This window comes from Pteropus alecto, unplaced genomic scaffold, assembly GCF_000325575.1.
Source record: "Pteropus alecto unplaced genomic scaffold, ASM32557v1 scaffold86, whole genome shotgun sequence".
Lineage (NCBI taxonomy): Eukaryota > Metazoa > Chordata > Mammalia > Chiroptera > Pteropodidae > Pteropus > Pteropus alecto.
This window is the reverse complement of record NW_006442109.1, coordinates 19,770,854-19,794,497: the sequence shown is the minus strand read 5'-3', so window position 1 is coordinate 19,794,497 and position 23,644 is coordinate 19,770,854. Positions and strand designations below refer to the sequence as shown.

The 23,644-nt window shown below is 33.4% G+C and overlaps 1 protein-coding gene across 5 annotated transcripts in view; it reads right to left on the bottom strand.

Annotated features, from left to right (window-relative positions):
- Positions 1-23,644, bottom strand: part of FAM214A (family with sequence similarity 214 member A) — an 82,438-nt gene that overhangs the window by 9,100 nt on the left and 49,694 nt on the right. For 4 of the 5 annotated variants that reach the window (XM_015596083.2, XM_006920347.3, XM_015596081.2 and 1 more), the window contains exons 3-10: positions 16,102-16,286; positions 14,922-15,124; positions 14,511-14,636; positions 11,900-13,742; positions 9,962-10,081; positions 7,892-7,971; positions 7,078-7,186; positions 1,938-2,096 (exon numbers count right to left, since the gene is read on the bottom strand). In XM_015596083.2, coding sequence (XP_015451569.1) covers positions 1,938-2,096; positions 7,078-7,186; positions 7,892-7,971; positions 9,962-10,081; positions 11,900-13,742; positions 14,511-14,636; positions 14,922-15,124; positions 16,102-16,286 — 2,825 coding nt within the window. The remainder of the gene's footprint in view (positions 1-1,937; positions 2,097-7,077; positions 7,187-7,891; positions 7,972-9,961; positions 10,082-11,899; positions 13,743-14,510; positions 14,637-14,921; positions 15,125-16,101; positions 16,287-23,644) is intronic. The other variant, XM_006920348.3, reaches the window with a different exon arrangement.

Below are 23,644 nucleotides of genomic sequence, written 5' to 3'. Positions count from 1 at the left end.
CTCTTTCCCATATCTATTCAAATCTGTAACCATTTGTGTGTACTTTCTGGAGACACAGTGACAAAATTCTCTTTCTCTCTCTCAATCCTTTATTTTAATCCATTTTTACACGTCAACCAAGGTTAAGGATTAATGCTGTTTTGCTTTTTTAAAGCACAGTTCAAATGACCCCTTGCTCATGAATTTCACTCAAAGATATTTATTTGAGCTGATTTTCAGCCAATTCACTTTTTTATTTCTAAATCATCCTAATGGTCATCAGGACTTGGTACATAATGACAGATATAGTATTGTAGACATTATCTTTAAATTCTCTATCACTATGTACTAGTAGAATATGTGAAACTGATGAGATCTCTTGATGTCCTAGTAAAGCAAAATGGGCATCTTTACAGCTATATTCTAATACTATAAGCATGCCAGTATAATACAGTTTTTTTCTGATATTGAACTTATATCAATGGTACTTTCCATTTTATTAATTATTCAAAATTAGCAGTTACTTTTTCAAAAATTACTGGAAAAGTGGATCCATCTTTCTATGGTAAATGAAAAACAGGTGGCTTATGTGATAATTGGGCAAGTGTTTGAAGGAGTGGGCCTCTGTTTTTGATAATAACCAGTGTTGTGTGTCTTATAATTGTGATCCACAGTGTAAATATTGGGAAAAGGAAACTTTGAATAAATGAGCAGCCCAATGTGCTTTTTCTATCAGGGTATGAAACACTGATTATGTTCTTGACTAAAATTTTCACCCTTAGAATGGAGTCAGGCTTCCTTGAGCAAATTGGGCAAATAATGGGTAGGCTGTATTTAGTTCCCAAAAAAGTATAATTTCCCTTCCTCTGTTGTTTCTCGATTACATAGAATTCCCTTTTCACAACTTTTACTAATAGCAAAAGACACTGTTACTTATGTCCTTGAAAATATAGAATATGGGGGAGAGGAAGCAATTGGACCAGGTAGTAGCTAAGGACATTAAAGCAGCAAGACCAGTGCTGTATATTTCTATACTTATAGAAATATGTACTTCTCAAAATAAGACCTAAAATATGAAAACCCAGATCTGACTCCATATTTGACACTGTCACTGTAAACTTTTTATATACTTGCATTGCTAGCCACTTCTCCCTCTTTGTTTTTTGCAAAAGGGCTGATACTAATCATACTCTGGGACTCAGTATCAGTAAGCAGTTGAAGGCTTATTTTATCCTCAATCTATTGGAATAAAAAATGGGAAAGATCAAGTCATAGGATCATAAGGCTCAAAACCGTGCTCTAATTCCCCTTAGCTATCTTACTCTACACTAAAACATTAGCACAGAGTCAGAAATAACAAATATTCTAAAGAACCCTAGGATTGAGAAAAAATGGTCCAAAGATAAACCAAACAAGAAAAAGGGGGTGAAAGGGCCTATAGAAGCCTTAAGTTACCAAATCTTTATGTAAACTCTACTTGAGATGAGGATCACATGTGAGGGCAACTCTCGTGGGACTAGAGTGCACTGTAAGCACTTGAGAGTTTGTGTGAGTCTGCAGCCATACCACCATGAATGCACCTGATCCTGTCTGATCTTGGAAGCTAAGCAGGGTCGGGCCTGGTTAGTACTTGGATGCGAAAATTTGTGTGAGCTCAGCAAGATATAGAATTATAGTGTCACTAATCAAATTTTGTCATTTTTTCAAATTACATAGAATAAATTTTCGGCACCATCATCAAATGCAAAAGAAGGTATCTACTGTTAGAGATAGCTCAGAAAGAAGTTGTGAGGTACTATTTTGGTATATTAGTTTCTATTCAGCCTTCAATTTTCTCTTAAGAAATGCTTTATACTTTCAAACATTGCACCAAAGCAATCCTTAATATCTAATCTTAAAGACATTTGTCATTAAGTTGGTTGATTTTAGCAGAAAAAGACAATTTTAAAAATACTTGCCATATAAGGAGAGGGAGCATTATCATCTGAAACACTGTAGAATGACACTTCAACTGGAAGAATCAAATGTGTGGGGCAGAAAATACCACTTGCCCCTACCTCGGCAGTAAAACCATCGACAATGCCGAGAGGATCTAAACGGTAGTTCAAGACAGATTCCTGGAAGACAAAATAATTTTTAAGAAATAAATATAACAAGTTAACACATTCATTTTGTTTTCTATTTCAAGAAATACATTCCTATGCCTTCTGGCACTAGAAAAATGGTTGCTACCATTGCCATGCCCTCATTTCAGATATTCATCTGACCTGAAATCAGCTCCTCCCTGGGGCATCAATCTTCTACCATCCTACAGAGTTTGGCCACCTCCCACTATTCCAACCCATGCTGAACTATTCTTGAACTTCACCATTAGTTAGACCTAATTGTTTAATGTTGTTCTTATCTCTGTAAATAAAAATATACTCTAGAGCAGGTATAATATCAGAAATTTTTCTCATCCCTTGCACAGCCTTTTCGTGGTGCTAGCTGCAGAGAAGCACTTGACAACTTGTTAGCAGGTCATATACAGAAGTTCTATCAAAAGAGAAAGCCATGCACTTATAACTTTAACCAAGAAATAACTGCTTCTTTAAAAAAATACTGTTGTATATGACATATGTTTTATTGTCTAATTTAAAAAATGCTCATTAGAAAAAAAAAAAAACTTTAAAGAAATACAAACAGAAGAGAAGATCCTTATCCATCTATCCCAAGCTCACTTGCTGAGATAACCACTGTTAACAATTTAATGTTTATCTTTCCAGGTAGGAAATGTTTCTAGAAACATTTTAAACCTTTCACAAACCTCTCTTTTGTATACTTATATCAGCACATATATGCATATATCACGTGAGTAGCATTTCTTTGATTCAGTAATTCTTTGAAAAGGAACTCTGCAAGCCCTTATGAGTCTAATAGTCTGTGTACTCTATCTAAATGTAAAAGAGCAAATCAGCAATTCTAAAGTCCCCTGGTCAAAAAGACTGAAACCCATGTTACAACAACCTTCTCTATCTCCTTCCTGCCCTGTAATCAATTCAATCCATAGCCTGGTGATTTGACGTCTCAGTCTCATGGCCTCTGCTCTCTCCCCAACCACCAGTAACCTTGCTCAGACCTTCATAACTTCTCCAAACAAATGCAATGTCTTCTAAGTAGTCTTTCCATCTCTATCCTCTGTATTACTGCTAGAGTTGTTTATGTTTTTTAAAAAAATGCCTTATGTCATTCACCAGGTTAAAAACTTTGTGTTTCTGGTATCTATGGGATGAAGTCAGATCTTCATAGCATGGCATTAAGCCCCGTGTACCTTTCTTGCATCATCTCTTCCCACTTGCAGAGTCTCATGCTCCAGTTTCAGTTGATGCTTTCCAGCACCACCATGCTATTTCACTACTTTGCACATGTGTCTTTGTGCATGTGGTTCCCTCTGTATAGAATCCTTTGCCACTCCCCGCACAAATTACTTGGCAAATTCCTGCTCACCTTTTATAACCAAGCTCAAGTGACAGTTCCTCAGTAAAGCTTTCCCACATCCCTTTAGCAGAGAGTGGACATATGAAGACTGAAGAAACTTCTATTACAGTGTTAATTACTTGGGTTTATAAGTTATTTATATGACTATCTTTTCTAGTAGACCACAAACTTCTCCAAGACAGGAATCTTATTATTTAGCTTTGTATTCCCAGCATATATGACAACACATAGTAGGTACTCAATAAGTGTTTAAGAAAAATATTCTAAAGATGTATAAAATGTTCATAGGAAAAGCACATATTAAAATGCTTATGGAAAAAGTCAATGACCCATATTAGTCTTTAACTTGATTCAGAATTTTGTGACTTTAAATAAATATGCTAACATGGATTCTAGGCCCTACTCAGTGCAAAACAACAAGGAAATAAAAGACATACAGATAACAAAGTAAGAAATAAAACTGTCCCTATTTGTAGATAATATGAGCATCTACCTAAATAATACCAAAGAATCTAAAAAGAATCAATAAAAGTAATAAATAAATTGAGTAAGGTCATAGGTGATTATATATACATATATGTAAATGTATTATATATATGTATACATTTAAAATCACTTATATTTTAATATATAGCAATGAATAATTGGAATTTAAAACTTTCAGTGTACAATTTACAATTATCACCAGAAAACATGAAATACTTACATATAAATCTATAAAAATATGTCTAAGAAACTATAAAACACTGATGAAAAAATCAAATAGCTAAATAAATGTAGAGATATACTGTGTTCATATATCAAAAGATTTAATATTCTTAAGATGTTAATTTTCCAAACCAAATCCAGTTGGCTGTTTTGTAGAAATAGATAAGCCAATTCTAAAATTTTTATGAAGAAGGAAAAGAACTGTTAAAGCAATTTTGAGATAGAAGGCTACACTAGAGGACTCACAATACCTGATTTCAAAACTAGAATGGACAATCATATTCATAAAAATGAACCTTGACCGCATACTTCATATCATATATAAAAATTAACTCAAAATAGATCACATATATAAATGTATGAGCTAAAATAATAGAACTTAAAGAAGAAAAACATAGAAGAAAAATTTTGTGACCTTGGATTAGGTCAGTGATTCTCAACCGGAGGACGCATGTCAATGTTAAGAGATATCTTTGGTTGCTACAACTGGGGTAAGGAGCTGGTGCTACTGGAATCTAGTGGGTAGAGGCTAAAGATTCTGCTAAATGTCTAACAATGCTTGAAACAGATCCCATAACAGAATTATCTGGCTCAAATACCAATAGTGCTAAGGCTGAGAAGCCCTGGGCTAGGCAAAAATCTTTTTAGATACAACATCAAAATCAAGATCCATAAAAGAAAATAATAAATTGGACATGAACAAAATTTAAATCCTTTGTTCTTTAAAAGACTGTTACAGAGATGTAAATCAGCCTTAGACTTAGAGAAAATATTTGGAAAACATATGTGCTTATTTGGGAAAGCAAAGCTAAATGATAAAGCACAGAAAGGAGGCTCCAACAGTATCAGTCATAGGGAAGTACAAATTCAAACCACAGTATGATAGCACTACACACCTACTAGAATGGCTAAAATTAAAAAGGCTGACTATTGCAAACGTTGGCAATGATGTGGGGGAACTATAACTCTCATACATTGCTGGTGGGAATTAAAAATGGTATAACTACTTTGAAAAATAGCTGAGCAGTTTCTTAAAAAGTAAAACATACACCTATCATACTACCCAGACATTCTAATCCTGGGTAGTTACCAAACCAAAATGAAAACTTATGTCCATACAAAAACTCATACATGAATATTCATAGGAGTTTTATTTGTAATAGTCCCAAACTTAAAAAGACCCAAATGTCTAGAATCGGGTGATTTAATAAACAAATGTTTATTGCCATATAACAGCAATAATAATAATAGCAATAAACAAACAAACAAACAAAAAAACCAAACTCTTGGGTGAGTGAAAGAAGCCCCTGCCTCCAAAAAAGAGTAAATACTGAATGGGTCTACTTAAATAAAATTTTAGAAAATGCAAGCTATTTTATAGTGATAGAAATTAATGGGATTACCTCATTAGGAAAAATAACCCATTTCAAATGGCTGTCAGTATTGTGCTGGATTGAAATGACAGAAGAGAATCACAAGATAGATAAGTGAAAAGGATGAGAATGAAATTTTTGGAATGGAAAACTCTAAGTGGTAGCAAGAAAAAAATAACTAGCTTCAGAAGTCAGAAAGACAGCCTTCTATTTGGGTGTTGCTCTGGGTCCATGTGTTTCTAGACTCTACCTAAAGCCCCACAAATCATGGCAAAAAATACTTTGCCCTGGATCATGAAACAAAACCAATGTGTCAGTTTAGTAATTCATCCATCCCCCCACTACCCTTTTTAGATTGCCACAGAGAGTCAAATTCACAAAGCAGAATATCTCCTGTGATTTACTGGAGAGAGCATCAAATTCATTATAAATTAAAGAGGACCTATGGGTTGGACAGTCTCAGAACTTCTCTTAAGTCATATAATTTTTCTATTTAAGAAGTCACATGAAAATGTGTGCATATCTGCACAAATAGAATCGTGTGAAAATAAGTGTACTGATCTTTAACCAACTTCCCTTTCCTAAAGCTTTCAGATAGCAAAGCTCTTTTTTCCCCCTTCATAAATATTCTTGTAATAAAAAGGTTTCAGAGGACCTGATCCTCACAAGGGCCTTATGTAATTTTAAATGACAAAGAACAGAGAATTCAACATCTCTGAACTGATACCTTGACAATGACATAGAAAAAAGGTCTACTTACCATAACATATATTTTCTTTTTATTTCCACTAAAACTTTAAAAGACAGCCTGAATATTAAAATATTGTCTAAATAAAATATACTGTTACTATATCAAAACACCACAACTCTGGTAAAGCTATTTAAGTTAAAAATATAAATTTTAAGTTATTTTTCCATAAAAAAAAAAACCTCATCAATTAAAATCACTTTTAAAATGTCATTAGCAGGTTCATGTTTAAGGTTGTTTTCTAATTAATGACAACTAAACTCATAATAATACACTTGATCCCAAGTATATTATATTCATTATTAAATAAAGCAGCACATGTATCAAAGACCTTTAACCATTTGACTTTTTAAATTATCTTTTTATTTTAGAATAGATTTAGATTTACAGAGAAACTGTAAATACAGTACAAGAAACCATGTGATTTAAAAATCAACCTCCTTGATCATGAAAGGACTGCCATCAGTACACCGTCATCCTTCAAGGCCAGTTTTACCAGGTAAGAAAATGAGTCAAGTCTGTCCTCTGGCTAGAGTAATAGATACCTCCATCCAATGTGCTTTTATCTAAGTCTTCTGTCTCCTCTACAAACTACCCAATTCTAAGATGTCACTGTCAACAATTCTCCCAACTTCACTTCTGGTGAAAAGGAAAAGGAAAGAAGGTGATTTCAAGGCTTTGGAAAAATACAATCCAATTTTTTATTTCCTTTTTATAAGCAAATGACATAAATTATCCCCTGGATATAGTTTAAGAAACTGCGACTCTAAAAATAGTTTCAAAAAACATTACCTCAAAATTTCCTAGGAGACTAAGACTTGTTATAGGTGGAGCACTAGAACTCAGAAATGGTTTTTCATGAATATCTGGATCATCTTCAATTTTCAAACATGGCCGAGGACTAACAAAAAAAGTCAGAAATGGACATATTAACCATAATATTTTCTAATTAACTTTTTGCTGTTAAATTAAGATAATCTGATCAATTTTACTTAAACTACCATAATAAAAAATTAATCTAACCAAATTTTAAGATATGAAATATCTAGTTTAAAATTCCAGATCAGATTTTATAATCATTATAATATTTAATAAAGAACATCTATAACATCCTAGAAAGTTTCAAGGTAGAACTTATAACACATCATATAATGGCATCTACTGGAAACATATAATAATGCATTCTTTTATATCAATTTTCATTTTCAGTTAAAAATGAGAATACAAGGGCAACATTATGTGAATAAAGAATATGAGAATATTATATGTCAACAGGGACAAATCGCCAAGCCTTTTTTGCAAAATAGTATAAGGCAAAAGGGGATGTGAATGACCAGAAATATACAAACCCACTTAAACGTTAAAATCAATGTAAGTGTTTATTTATTATGATGACCAATATATAGCATCTACTTTTAATTTTCTCCCTGACTCATCCTTAATAACTATGTGTGTGTGAAATCACAATGAAAATGATATAACTAACTAGAAAATAAGATTCCATTAAATTTTTTATTTTTAGAGCCAACATTATTTTATGTGAAAGGTCAGAATTTTGTGTAATACTGTTTATATCATATACACAAATGAATATTAAGATAAATACCTTCTAGATGCTAAGCTTTTCAGATGCAGTAACGAAGAATCCAGATCAAAGCAACCTGATTGTGTCTTTCTTTGAGGAACCTAGGGTCAAAATAATCATTTGTGATATTTGTAAAGGCTATAATTTTTTTCTTGAGTTGATAGAATACTTTTCAAATGAAAGCTAAGCATATCTTAAAAATAATAACCTTCTCCTGTAACAGCTTACTTAAAATAAGGCTTGTTATTACATAATATTTTTATTTTATTAACTAGTATGGAAAAAACATGATTAATAAAGGCACTTTTACTAGGTTTTGATTTAAGAAGTAGAATCATTTTTTTCTAAAACCAAACATGGAATCCCAACATATAATAAGACTTTTTTACTTTATATACTTCTGTATTTTGGGGCGGGGGCGGGATGGAAACAAAAGATTTATAGTTTTAACATAAAAAGAAAAAAAAGACTTAATGGTTATGGGAACCTGGGGTCCTGTGTTGCTCCTTTGCTCATCCCCACTACCTTGCACATTTTTAAGAATCCTGGGGCTTCCAAGACAATAGGTTTGAAAATTACTGCACTCGGGAGTTAGAGGCACCATTGAATACCAGATTACATTTAAGACAAACCACCTCTAGCTCTAAATATCCTAAAAGTGAAAGACCCGAGTATAAATTAAAGGTAAAATCATATACGACATGCCAGTTAGATTTGTTTCTAGAATTAATATTGCATGAATATCTGAGTGATTAGTCTAATTGGTGACAAAGAAAAACATGACACTGAAAGTCTAAACAACCTCAATATTTTTGAGAGTTGTACAAGTGTACCATATGATTTTTTTGTAGTCAGCACTTAATGTGAAATTTTCAACCTAAACTATCACTCTTCAATTCTGGAAAGGTCTTTACCTTCATTTCTTCTAATATTGCATTTTCCTTATTCCATCTAGTCCTCTTTTTGGAATTTCTACTGGACTTATGTTGAGCATCTTATTTTATCGTCCATGGCTCTTTCATATTTTACCATCCCTCTTCCTCACTGTACCTCATTCTAGGTGCTTTCTTAATATCTGTCTAATCCAGTCACTAAATCTATCCAGCTTATTCTAGTCCACTGTTTAATCCATCTGTAAGTGTATGTACATGTGTGTATACTCTTAAATTGTAATATTTTTTATATGTAGAATATCTATTTATTTCTTCCAAATCCATATGATTCTTCATCTCAACCCTCTGTCTTTACCTTTATTAATCTCTTGGAACATTTTGAACAGAATTGTTTTTTACTCTTTTTCAGGTTGCTCTTATAACAGGATTCCTAAATGTGAATTCTTCCACTTCTTGCTACTGCTGATTCTTTTAAAGTACTTTGTATTTTTTTTTTCTTCCCAGATCATCTTCAGCAGAAGTTATTTTCCATGAAAACAAACCCTTCGCTATAGATGTGGGATAGTTTCATGTTCCCTTTGCTGAGACTCAATGAATTTCACAGGTTCCAATTTAGTTTTATGGTTATTTCATAGCTAGATGTTTCTGAAACTCATCAACTACACGAATTCAGAACCCGTACAATGAGTGGCTTAGGTTTAGGTCACAATTCTTTTGGGGGCTTCTTTTCCCATCCACTATATACCTCCCTGTTGCACCCCTTAATAGGTAAATTTTTTCCTCTTTTCCCATCTCTGGAAGGGGAGTCCACCCTTGTTTCTACTTTTATGACAAGTCTGGTATTAGGTCCCAGCTATGACTGGTACAGACTTGGAGTTTTGACTCCTGTCCCAGCAGGGGCATTAAACCTTAGCACTATCTTAGGTTTAGATAGCCTGGAGGGCCATAATTTGCCCACGTTAGTATTCATAGATTTATCTTTCTTGCTCTTACACTATATGTATTTACAAGTTTTCTCATATTTTACCCCGGATATCTGTGTTTAGGAAGGAGGAGGGGGTCTTCCTATATCGACTCAGTCTAACATATTGAATAGAAGTCTGTAGTGTTTTTTATACCAGAATGATGCTGATAAATGATTTGCAGACATTCTAGATAATTGCAAGTTCTAAACATGAGATCAGAGAAAACTACTTACGGGACTTGAAAGAAGAGGCAATCCAGTTCGAGGATGAAAGGCTCTTGTTGAGGTTCCATCCAAAGAATGAAAATTATGTTTCCGCCAGACACTTGAATGTTTCAATGGCATAGTCCTCTGCTAGGAAAAGAATTAGATTTTAATAGTAATATTTTTTGGTCTTAGACTCATTTCTAATATGTACTGAGGTACTACATGGTGGTAAAGCTAATGATCTATATATCTGTATTTATACATACACATACACTTTAATCAGAAAACAATATCAGCAGTTTTTTCTAAGTTGCTGAATAAACTCAAATATTCTAAAGAAAATGTATTCTTTAGAAACATACTTAATAGAACATAGTAGTATGTTCTATTGAAAGCATCGATACCAAAGAAAGTATGTCCAAATACTTTATCATATCTATAAATAATCAGTCTAGCATCTAGTAAGCTAATATTTGATTCTTTTAATTTGTAAAAAAACAACTACTCACAGGTAGAAAAAGCATAATATTCTAAAATAGAAAACTGCCCATATTAAGAGACATTCTCTGAGGATATAATTTGGTGGGGCATGATACAGAAATATAGTAAACATGAATTTAAAAATATATCTCATGCAGTCACAGTACCATGTTTTTGAAGTGATACAGGAAGTAGGCCAAAGGGCCAGAAATTCATAAAAACATGAATAAAAATCTTAAAAAAATAATTTGGGTTCTGGCTCTACCATTTACTAGTGTTGTAACCTTGGCAAGTTCCTCTACAGGCCTAGGGTCCTTATTTGTAAACTGGAATTAATAATTGAACCTAATACCTCATAGTGTAGTAGAAGGATTAAGTAAGCCAATGTGTGTAAAATAATCAGAAGAATGCCTGGGTACATAGAAATGCTGTATGAAAAAATGTGCATGAAAAAATGAAACTTAGTGGCTTAAAAAATGTAATGGCCAAATTAAGCCTCCCTATTGAGTCCAGGAAAGGATCATGAAAAGCTGATAGTCTTAAGGCCAGGGTAGGTTTTCACAACAATCATAGTTTTAAGAAATTAGAAACTATCATTTGATTAAACCCATGTGTTAAAGAGATGAGACTTTCTCTTAAAAAATGTAATTGGAAATAAGGTACAATTTTAAAACTCTAATGCCCAGTAAAACTAATCTGAGTGATAAAGGTAAACCAAGGCCATTCAAATTTGAATTAAGGCAGTTAAGTAGTAGTTTTCTTTATAATTGAGATATAAATTTGTGATACTACTTAGAGAAATGAAGACAATTTGAGCCTAATAGTAATTTTCTAAATTGAAAAGTGGTCTGGTAAAAGTCAAATAGAATAGAAATAAAATATCTTTTATTTATATAATGCATTAAAGGTTTACAAAGTATTTTAAAATCTATTATTTGATTGTCACCACAACTTCGAGATAGGCAAAAGAGATTTATTATTCTTATTTTTAAATTGAGGAGACTGAGGTTTTTAGAACTTATGTGACTTATTCAGTGTCACTCAAGGACCTAATTGTGAAGTCAGGACTGGAACCCAGGAATGCTGACCAACGGCCTAGTGATTTCATTATAGATATTCCTGAAATCTTTAGCTAAGCAGTGGCATAAAATAATGAGCACACTGCCGATGTGTGGCACACTGCCAGAGTGACTAAGTAAACAATACGTTAAAATGAGTTTTATTTCTAACTCCAATGCACACTCCATCAATTGTCCATAATATTGAAATAAGAAAAGGCAACAGGAAGAATTAACCTAGCACTTGCTCTCAAGTGAGTTATTTGCAAGGATGTTAATACTAGTTTTATAGCAGGTTTATTATATCAGACTATATGTTCTATAGATACTGGGCACTCAGGGTCTTTATATGTAGATCTCCTAGAAACATAATTTAAACCATAACAGATGTTTTAGAATTACATTTGAAATATTAGATATTACCTACCAATACTTCTGTATTTTTCAGTCGATCACATGTAGACAAACAATCTTTTACACTCTTCCTCTGAGAACGGTTTTGAGATTTTTCACCAATTGGATCTTCTTTCTTATCCTGTTCATTTTTCAATTGGTCTGACTTTTTGCATTTGAAGTCTTCATTATCTTTATTGAGATAATTTTCTATACTATTAAGTTGCATATTTTGCTCACATGTTGTAGGCTTTTTTGAGTCTTTGTTTGAGCACTTGTTTTCATATTTGTTCAAATATCCAGATATTTCCAACATAGAAACTTTTGAGTCTTTTTTTTTTGAATTATCAAATTGGTGATTGTTAAAAGATTCTGGATTACAATTTTCATTTTTTATTATTTTTTCCTTATACTTATTTGTGCAAATTTGTTTGTCAATACTGATGCAATTTGAATACCGCTTATCAATTCCATTGCTAATTTCTTGCTCCTTAAATTGACACTCAGAACGTGTATTTTCCAATCTGATTGCCAAATCTAAGTTATTTTCTTTGCAATGAGACATATTTGAGGGAGCCAATAAACTAGTGGCTTTGTTCTGTGTTCTTTGAAATGTATTTTGGATGACTTCACTAGGACTGTCCTGATATAGATGTCTTCTTATTTGCGGTTTTAAAGAGGACTTGACTTTACTATTGCATTTAAAAGAACTAAAAGATTTGGTAGGTATTAAGTTTCCCCCTTCATTGCAGTCTTCTAACAAGGAAAATTTTGTATTAGAAATGGAAACAGAGGCCTCATTCTTGTTTTTCTTCAACAAATTTTTGTCTTCATATGAACTCCTAAACACTTTAGAAGGAACTGAACTGGAGTCACACAGCTTGAATGATTGCCGGGGCATATGTGATACCGTTGGATCAATATGCTCCAAGTGTTGAGCAATCCTTGCAATAACATCTTGCCGCTCCTGGAGTAAAGAGCCTATTAAAGGATTAGTCTCACCAACAGACTGACGAGAATAAAGACCATTAGAAGTGCAAGTTTCACTTCGAGGAGTTTCTGGTTTTGCTCGAATTTTCCCCTCACTGGCGTCTTCCGAAGAGGTAAGCTCTGGACTACCAAAAGAAATGGAGAAAGTTTCTTTACATTTTCTCATGTTTTCATTTTCTTGTGAAACACGGAAAAGTTTAGAATTACGTGAACTAGATTCTTGCGTATTAAATGCATGTCCAGAAACATGTGAACTGCTTGGATCGCAATGAATCAAATGCTGAGCAATTCTTGCAATAACATCTTGTCGCTCCTGAATTAAAGAGCCTATTAAGGGATTAGTCTCACCAACTGACTGCCAGGAACTCTGGTGTCTAGAGACACTGGAATCAATCACTGAAAGTGATTTTATAGTTCTCACTGGTGTTTCTTGAGACTTTTTATCTCCTATACCACGGAAGCCCAGAATGTTGGCTTGACATGTTCCATAGTCAGATTTACTGCCAGTGCCTGGATATAGTTTGCCATTTTTGACAGCTGCAGTATATTCTGGAGTTGTGCCATTTTTTACATGTAATACACTTTCAGGTGCCATGGTCCAAGTTTGTTTGCTACACAGACGCTGTGAACTGTTGGTACTACATTGTTCTGCTTCGTTAGAATTGCGGTGCTGATGGGCTTTAAGTTCACTTTCTTGAATTCTTTTCTCATACAGGCCAATATTAGTGTGAATACTACAGGTCAAAACTGGGTAATTCGATTGTCTGGGCAAGGACTGAACGCTGACTTTCAAGGCCACATTGTGAGAAACATTGGGAACAGGAAACACATGTTCAGTTGGAGTCTGTGAAAAATTCCACTGTAGGTCTACATCGGCAGCACTGATTCTGGAATCACACAGAAAAATATAGAATCAATGGGTTATAAAATATATACCATTATTATATATTATTTAAACATTTTAAACAGCCATCTACTTATCTTTGTTTGCATCAATTACTATTGAGGTTTAACTTTTAGCTACTTAACCATGCATGTCATCCTGATAAAATCAACACAAGAAGTGTGGTAGATTATGTATGGAATAGAGATGACCTTTTAAAGAACACCAAAGAACTTAAGCATTAAATCTGAAGAATATTATAATTTACAATCTTTTGTCAAAACAAACAAAGAACTTCGTAGTTACCACTAAATAAATGGATTCAGTTAGTTCTATTGTGTAAGGTGATTAGGAGGTACTCTCTATTTCATGGCCACCTGCCTAAAGAGACAATTAAAGAGTTGTTTAGCAGCCTGTATGTTTATAGTGTTTGAAATGCCAAAAAGTAAGTAAGGCTACCATTACGGAAATTCAGCAGCCCAGAAAGTTTTTCCACTTTATTTATGATAGCAGCACTAAGTTCACTATTGGTTCTCTAAAGTAAGTTTAAAAGTTCTCTGAAAACTATTCTATACCAAATTTAAACCAAGAAACAAAATTTACACTGATTCACATCTACATTTCTCTAATTTGTTTTGAGAAAAAAAGTCAGTAAATTTTACCCACTTATATTTAGAAATGAAGGAATAAAATACTTAAAAGGCAAAATATCATTCAGTAGATAACCAATGTAGTTGAATACACACTGTATCCTTTCTTGCCCTATACATACCTGTAAAGAATATTTCGTGGAATAGCACCATGAGAAACACTCAGCCAAGCACTTAATTGAGAAAAGAACACAAATGAGCGGACAGCCAATAGAAGAGTCTTTTCTTCAATAAATCGATCGCCACTCCTAAGGGAAGTAAAAAAACATCATCTAAATTTCAGCAAGTACAAAATGAATGAATTTTAGAAAAATAGAAACTGAAATAAACATATCACTTTGGATGCGTGCTTTCAAGAGTATAGGAGTGAATTTACTGATGGTGTCACTTGAAGTCACATAAGAACTAAATATCTAAATTTTACTACATAAATAGAGGGATTCGAAGATAGGGTATATTATTAAAATAATGTCTAGAAAGCAGTGGAAACATGATTTACCAAGAACAACTTCAACCGGGGTTCTACAACTTACTGTCGAGGAACTGGCTCCAATATCCATCTTTCTAATAATAACGCATCTTGCTTAATTGCAGGATCATTTAGATCAATTCCTTCTGTGGTGGGCCCATCATCACTGTAGCAACAGTCTGGCAGTAGCATCACTTCCACCATGATTGGAAGGTTATTCTTCCACAACAATGCAACTTCAGACCTGGTTCGTCTGGCTTGTCGACACTTAGGAAAAAATGAATAAAGCGAAATGTCTTAATAACTCACATAATTTTGTATTTAAATTTGAAAATTACCATTGTTAAGTATACATCTGTTTGAGAAATGAGCCATCAGTTGTAGAACTTGCTTAGACTTGTCTGTTTAAGTTTCCTCGTTAATGAATTAACACTAATGAGCTCTAGAGTGCAAGGTTTAGTATTGAACAAAATTTATGCAAAATTTTTTTTGGGAGGGAATATCTTTGCTTTATCGTGTAGGAAAAGAACTGCCATACACAATGTTTGACAGGCCTCAAGGTGGCCCAGTTTTGCCTAGTTTGTTAATTACTCATCATTACAGAGGAGATTCATTCTAAGTGAACACCAAGATATTAACAACTCGTTTTCATTAAATGCTGAAAATATACAAGATATAAAAAGTTTAAATTTTGGACTACATTTAAGAAACTAACTGGAAGAAAAATCCTTACAGCAAGTTATATTTTTACTAATTACCAAAATAGATATTTTAACGCTATTATACAAAAACATTAATATGATAGTAAAAAGTATCCTCCCATTAAAATATATATATAAGCAGGAAATTGCTTCATGTGGGGAAATAATCATTAACATCAATCCACTAAATAAATAAGAACATAAAGTCGATGAGCCAGGGCTGAAACTCTAAAAATAAAAAAAGCTGAATTACGGTAGCAAACATCATCTTAAATTCAGTGAGTAAGAAAGGTAAGAAATTGGCTGCCTATCTGCCTGCTGATCAGCAAAGCTACCTACTGTGCCTTCAAGAGCCTTGTTTAACAGCCAAGGTTACTGGCTATGGTCTAGGCTTAGGAAGTTTTCTTTATGGTTGTGACTAATTTTATATTTAAATGTAAACATTATAATCGTGATGTAACAAAGGTGATGACAGAATTTATGTAGTTTATAGAGGTTTAAAAAAATAAAATAAAAAGCTTTAGACACACACACAGTTCTTACCTGGGCCAGCTTGTCACTGCATTCATGTTTGGTAGTTCCTGGGGAACAGGACTGTGCTGGAGGGCAATGGAAACTTTCTGAGCGACCTTTCACGGAACATTCAGGTGTTCGTCCTTCTGTTATTAACAAGGCCAAAGAGACCAAGAACTCCTCTGCATCGTATTCAAAATATTCGTCTAAAGTATCTGGTATTAAAAAAGAGAAAGAGGAGCCTTCGCTTTAATGAACTCTTCATAAGAACTCATCTTTTATGCCTAAAATAACTACTGTCACATTCTGCATTCAAGTATATTCACTAACCAAGAGTGAAAAGAGAATAAAAATGAGGCAATTAAAATGCAGTAAACTCTTGATTCACAAAATACACAGTCAGGAGATGATGGATATTTCAAAATTAGGAGATGATGGACATTTCAAAATTAAACAAAGCTGGTTAAAATTATGGCATAAAATTGTTTTAATGTAAACTTCAGTTTAAATACCTAAGATTTAGGAATACTTTAATCCTATAAATAATTATCTGGTTTTGGAAGTCAAATACAATAGTTTTCACACATAAAACTTCACCAATAGCAAAAGGTTAACATGTTTTATGTCATATATTTTTAGCTAAGATGTTTTATTACTATTATTAAATATTAGAAAAAGATATAGTTCCAAATGCATGTTTCTCCCCTTTTCTCTCTCTTCCTTTCCTTAACCTGCTCCTTATTCTCCTAGACCTAATTCTGTGACGTGGACATTTACAGCCACGGGGTCCTTCTCTGCCTTTCCAATACAGTAATGATAGCTGCAGAGGGAGAAATGCTATGATTACCCAACAGGAGATGCAGGCTCAAATTGCAATATATGAACTGTGATATTTTGGGGGGTACTATGCAGTTCCAAACAATCTAACCTGCAGATATTTTCACTTACTTGCAGTAATTTTAAAATTTCTCACAAGTGCTCTAATTTTTTTAAACACAGTTACCTTTCAAAATTATTAACCTGCTACACCGGTTGCACATGCATGCACATGTACTTTTTACATGCACAAAATTCAATTCATCATGCAATCCAATTAAGTAACACATTTTAAGTACCTAATATACTATATTAAGCCACAGGGTACACAGAGTTATACTGCACATAGCTCCCAGTCTCAAAAATATCAGAGACGATATTAAAAAGAAATAGAACACTACAGCATTTCATAAATTCCAAAGAAGTTCAGATAACAGTGGTAAATTTTGCAAAAGAGGTAGGTGTTGAACAGAACCATGAGAGAGAAAATGCAACTTGAGTGGACAATTTGTATAGAGAAAATATGGAAAATGCAAGACCAGAGCCAGATTGTGAACAGCCTTGAAAGGTATGATGAAGAATGCTTATTTCTAGACTCAAGAAGGCTTATCAGGAAAAGATGGAGCCTTGAAAGCCAACTTTACTGAGTTGGTATTTGAAGACCATTCAGAAAAGTTTCCCTAAAACGACCATTTGTGAAACATAAAATAAAAGCTACACTTAGTAACATTGTCAAGGCATTGCCAGTTTTAAGTATTTTCTATACATTAACTCATTCGATCTTCAGAACAGCTCTTGAAGGTGGGGACTATTACCACCATTCTACAGATAGATAACTGAAGCGCGGAGAGATTAAGTAACTCGTGTGAGACCACCCAGCTAAGAAGTAGCAAAGTTGGAATTTAAACCTACAGAGAGTCTGGCTCTAGAATATGGGCTCTTAACCATATATGCTTTCTTTCATTATGGCTATAAATTTTGCTTTTACATACTTTCATGTATGTTTGTAAAATTATAAATGAAAATAATATATCCAATATATATTTTAGTAATGTATTTTAGAATATTTATGACATAGAATTAGTTTCCAGGAATAGGACCCTAATTTATAATAAAACACCAGAGAGTAGAGTTTACTATAGTAAAGAATATGAATAGAACTGGAAAATTTATCCTGCTAAAGAAAATTCAATAGATATAACTTGATATTTTGATACATAGCTTACTCCAGATATAAGTTATGATTTTAGGGCCTCTAAAAACAATTTATCTTTACAAAAATAAAAAATGTTTCAAATTTAGACAAATGTAGACTGCTAGGTTTACCTACTAGTTACACATTTTAGAAGAGATAAATTATTCGATAGAAAACAGAAAAGATGTTACAAATTTTCACAGGCTATGAAGGACACATCATTGGAAATGGGGAGTTAATCAATCAGAACATAGTTCTAGAGTCCCTCTCCCTCAAAGACCTCAATGGGTATTGTGCTTACACCACAGTCTGACTGGTGGCCATAACTGGACTGGCTGCTTTTGTAGTGGCAAATCTTCTGGCTCTGGAGTTTAGCCATTTTCTTAAAGCCTCCATCTGTTCTGTCCAACAAAAGAGGTGAACGATTTGGTAATTGGGGAATTTTTGAACAGACTAATCCATAAATGAATCGGACTAACTTGAGAAGTCAATTCTTCATCACTAGGGGTGTTCAAGGACAGACTGATAAACACTTGCCAGGGGTGTCCTTGAAGGGATTTAGTCAATAAGTGGTGGCTAGATTAGACTTGCAGGGGTTCTTTCAACCCTGAGAGTCTATGAATTTCTGCTCTTTAGAAGAAGCTCAGAAAACATCCAGGGGGAGAGGCCAGGACCACTAACTTCTTTCTTTGGCGGCCCTAGCCAGCAATCCCTCTGAACCAATACACTTATTGCTGGTATCCTTGATTGAGAGCAAAACCCAGGATAGTGCAGAGCTGCTTCAAAGCTCTGTCTAAAGGGAATGGAAGAAGGTGTTACTCATCACTGGGCTACTGTATCCGCTGTTCAGTTTACTTCCAAAGACTGCCGAGGTAGTGGAAAGATTCCATGCCACTTATGACATGGAATAAAATGGCAAGATAAGCATAAGAGCAACCAGGGGGATTGCTAATAAGAAAGTTTCTTTAAAAATAACGTCCTTTGGAAGACAATCTGGAATATGAATTAAAATTCTCCTTTTATGAACTTATCCTAGGGAAATAATAGAACAAGCACACCAAGCTGAATGTTCAAAGATATTTGTTAAAATGTTAATACCAGTTAAAATTTTGGAATAAACCTAAATGTACAACAATATGAGACTGACTAAATATATTGTGGTAGAGTTATATCTAAAATAATGATATAGATCTACTTTTGACAAGTAATCTACAATGTAAGTGAAAACATGTTTCAAAAGAAAAAAATGATATGATCATGTGTTTGCATGGGCATACATGCATAGAAAAATATATATACAACAAAATATTATCAGTCTTATAAAGCAAAGACATAAAATAAATTTTAAATAAATTATTATTCTGACTGATATTAGATAAATGATAAGGCCTAGTAACTGAAAAATAACATGTAAATGAAAACATTACCTAGTGTCACATATTTTAATTAATTAGAGTTACTGTTTTGTAGAACTCCTAGCAGGTAGGTCATAGTTTGGTTGCTTAATATAGGAATTTGTGAAGCCAAACATAGGTAAGAGTATACTGTTAAAAATTGGAATTTAGCAATTTGAAACTTTTTTCTTCTCTCTCTCGTTCACTTCCTCTTTCTCTCTCTTTCTGTCTTTCTTGCTTGCTTTTTAAAAATAACCCTTTTAAAAAATTAGGTAAAAACTAGAATCTCATACTGATAATATGAGAAACATATATGGATGGACTTGAGAATGGGTGTTAAGAATCAGCAGAAGAGGTTATGCTCAAAGAATTGGACTCTCAATTGAGATAACCAATATGTAGGTATTAAGACTTGATTTATTCAACAAATATTTATTATACACCTACTGTGTGCCAGGTTCTTTCCTAGACATTGAGACTTGGAGCTTATATTCATTCTAGTGGTGGCAGAGAAAAACAGAAACAAATTAACAAGAAAAATATCAGATGGTGCTAAGTGCTAGGCCATAATTGTAAAAAGAGTGATGTGAGAGTTATTATGTGAATGCTTTATATCAAGTATAACATTTAACCTGAGATCTGAATGAGGAGCAAGTCATTCAAAAAGCAGGGGAAAGAGCATTCTGAGCAGAGGTCTAAGGTGAGAATGAATGAGTAATGTCCCTAGAACTAAAAGAAGGTGAGTGAGGCTGAAATGGCAGTGGAGAGAAGGAAAGTGGAAGGAGATGAAGTTTAGAATAGTGGTCAGGGACTAGATTATATAGGATTTTGAAATAGTGCAAGGACTTCAGATTTTATCCTTAATGCAATGGGAAGCCATTGGAGGATTTTAAGTGGAGAAATGATATAATCTGATTTACATTTTAAAATGATCATCCCGGCTGCTATGTTGATAATAGAACAGGAAAAAGAATCAAAGTGGGTATACTAGTGAGGAGGTTACTGCAGTTGTGCAGAGTTGGAGATACAGTTTTGTAAATCATGGCATAGGGAGAGTATTTAGGGTCAAGAGTTACCTAGAGGAACATGTAGGGAACTCATGACAGAACCCTGGGGTCATTCCAACAAGGGGCAATCTGGTAGAAGATGAATCAGTAAAAGGAGCTGTCAAGTATGGCATCATGGAAGTCACAAGAAAAAAATATGTTTCAAGAAAGGTGTGATCTCAAACACTGGTGAGGTTTAATAAAATATAAATAAAGAACTGACCACTGGATTGGACAATGAGGAAGTCTTTGGTGACCTTGACAATAGCAATCTCAGTAGATGGTGATGATGGAAGATTGAATAGATGTGACATACACTGTCAATTATTCTGAAGGGTATAGATAATAAATACAAAAGTGTACCTTCCTAGTCCTCTCTTAATATCCATTTATATTTTACAATTGCCCTTTCTATAAAAACAAGATAAGTATTAAATATGCAATATCATCACTCATACAAAATTGTCTCCAACTCTCAAAACGAGATGAAAAAGAAGTTCCCTTATAAGTCTATGGAACAGGAGCAGGAGATTTTCCTTCTTTATGGTCCTGAAATCCAGTCACTAAATCTTATTAATTTGTCCCTTTTAAATTTGTCTTGCAACTAAACACTTCTTTTTTAACCTCATTAGGCTCTTATTACCTAGTTAGGCTCTTATTACTTGCACCTGAATTACTACAACAGTCTCCTAACTATTGAATTCAGTGTGAACCCTTAAGCCTAGCATTAGGGTCAGGGCCACCAAACAGATTCTGATGTGAATGCTGCCTCTTGGAGTTATATACTGAGGTGACCCTCCTTAAGATTCAACCTTCGAAGTTTCGATTGTCTCCATCTTCACTTCCTCATCTCTTCTTTTACTACTCCCTACATGGTCTCTCTGTTCCAGCCAAACTGTTCTCTATACCATGCTCTGCTCATTTTCCACCTTGTGCAATTGTTTGTTCTTTTTTTAGCTAATAAACATGGATCCCTCCTCTCCTTTCCACCAATCCTGAGCTTTCTGAAGAGCTTTCCTGATTATTATTTTTTTTTTCCACAAAAGAGCTCTTTCCTAACTCATTTCCACACTGATCTTTTACTTAGTTTGTACTCTTCCCCAGAACTTACATAAGCCATCTAGGCTATGAATGGTTACTTCATGGTGCTGGCACACAAGCTTAAGGTCATGAATCTCACATCCGCATGAGTGAGTTTCACTTTGTTCCTTGGACAGACTGTACTATAACTTCAGCCAACCTTCTCTTGAACGTGGGGCATTGATCACAACAAATATGACCATGAAAAAGGAAAGGACAGATCAGTGCAAATCAACCATCATTTTAGGAAAAACTCAGCACCATCTTACCAACTCATCTATTTCTCTATAATAATATTCTTAATATTTCATGGACATATATCTCCTAATGGGTTAAATTCTACATACATTAAACTATTTTTGGTTTCTAATCTATACATTCCAATCTCAAAGGTATGAGTTGTGTATTTCTGTTTTGAGTAAGAAAAAGATCTTAGAAATCATGAAGCCTACTAATCTACCTTACTTCAAGATGAAAATGAGGTACAAAGACCACCCTTTCTTGCTCAAAGTTGTGTACTGCTGCAAACTAGAATCCAGTTTTCTTCATTTCTAGGGTAACTTGATTTATATACCATGAGAAGTCTTTAAGAATAAAAGGTAAAGTTGATTTTTGTGACAAGTACAAAAAATAGTGGCTGTGGCTATGAACAAAAGAGCAATTTTGTATGTGCACTATTATTTTATGGATATTAGTTATACATATTTTCACTTACAGAATATAATCTTCAAATACCAAAATATTCTTTATTTTTCTTGTTAAGCAACAATAAACTTTAGCAAAAATAACACTTAAAAATCCTTAGCATTCTACTATAAAAAAGGCAAGTAATCTGTAAACAAACTTACTACAGACTGGGCTAGCATGTGTGTGGTTTGTCTGAATATTTCTGCTGTACATTTACATTATATAACAACCACTGAAGTTAAAATTATGATTAAAGCATTGCAATATTCTGAGGTACCATCTGAAAAACTTAAGTCATATGTGTGTTTTTATAATAACCTAGCTTTTTGAAAATTGGCTATAAATTTTAATTGTATATTTAATATTACCATTAATGTTTATTGTTAAATTTATTAACTAATATTAATTTAATATTATTTAATATTACTGATTTATTATTAAATCAAATATTTAATAATCCAAATATTCAATTAAACAAGATGATCACCATTATTTTGAGCTGTGAAGTGTTTTATCAAGTGTTTCCTCATTTTAATTCTCATGATTGTAGCACAGAGTAATAGTTAACAGCATAAACTCTGAAGTTAGGCAATCAGTTCTTCTACTTGCTAGCTATTTGGCTTTGTACAAATTATACAATCTCTCTTTGCCTTAGTATTTTTAATCTTGTAAATAGGGATAAAATAGTATTGCCCTTCAGAGGGTAGTTATAAGGATTGAGTTATTATTTGTAAATTTTTTAGAATATTGCTTGGCACCACATAAGTGTTTGTCAAATTTAAAATAAAAATAAATGCACTGATGTAAGTTATTTCTCTCATTTTACAGATAGAAAACTAAATTTGTAAAATCATTTGCCCAAAGTCACACACATTATCAGTAAGTAGAGAACCATCTCTAAGGAATAGTTCTTACAATTAATTCTCAATTACAGAAGCTCATACTTATTTTTCATTTCACACAAAAATGACTCAAGAGTCTACCCTTCCAACTCAGGGCATAGATTCTAGAAAGCTCAGACAGATATATCTTCAAGAATTCCTGGTATTAAAAGACTTTGGACAGCTACTCCTTTCTTTCTTTATGTCTCCCTTGTTTAAGGCTCTGTTAAATTTAGATATTATGGAAAAGGCCTAGATCATATGGTTCCAGAAGAAGCAAGAGGATATCCCATTTAGAAACATTATCCTTATAATGCTTGGAAAAACCATACAATTACATCTGCTTATAAATAAAGTGTTTTGATGTTCTGTTTTGTGCATAAAAACACTTAAGAGTTCATTAAAACCAAGCCTGGTCCCTTTATTATCAAAGGAAAATAGCAGCTTCTGTGGACAAAAAAAAGGGCAAGATTT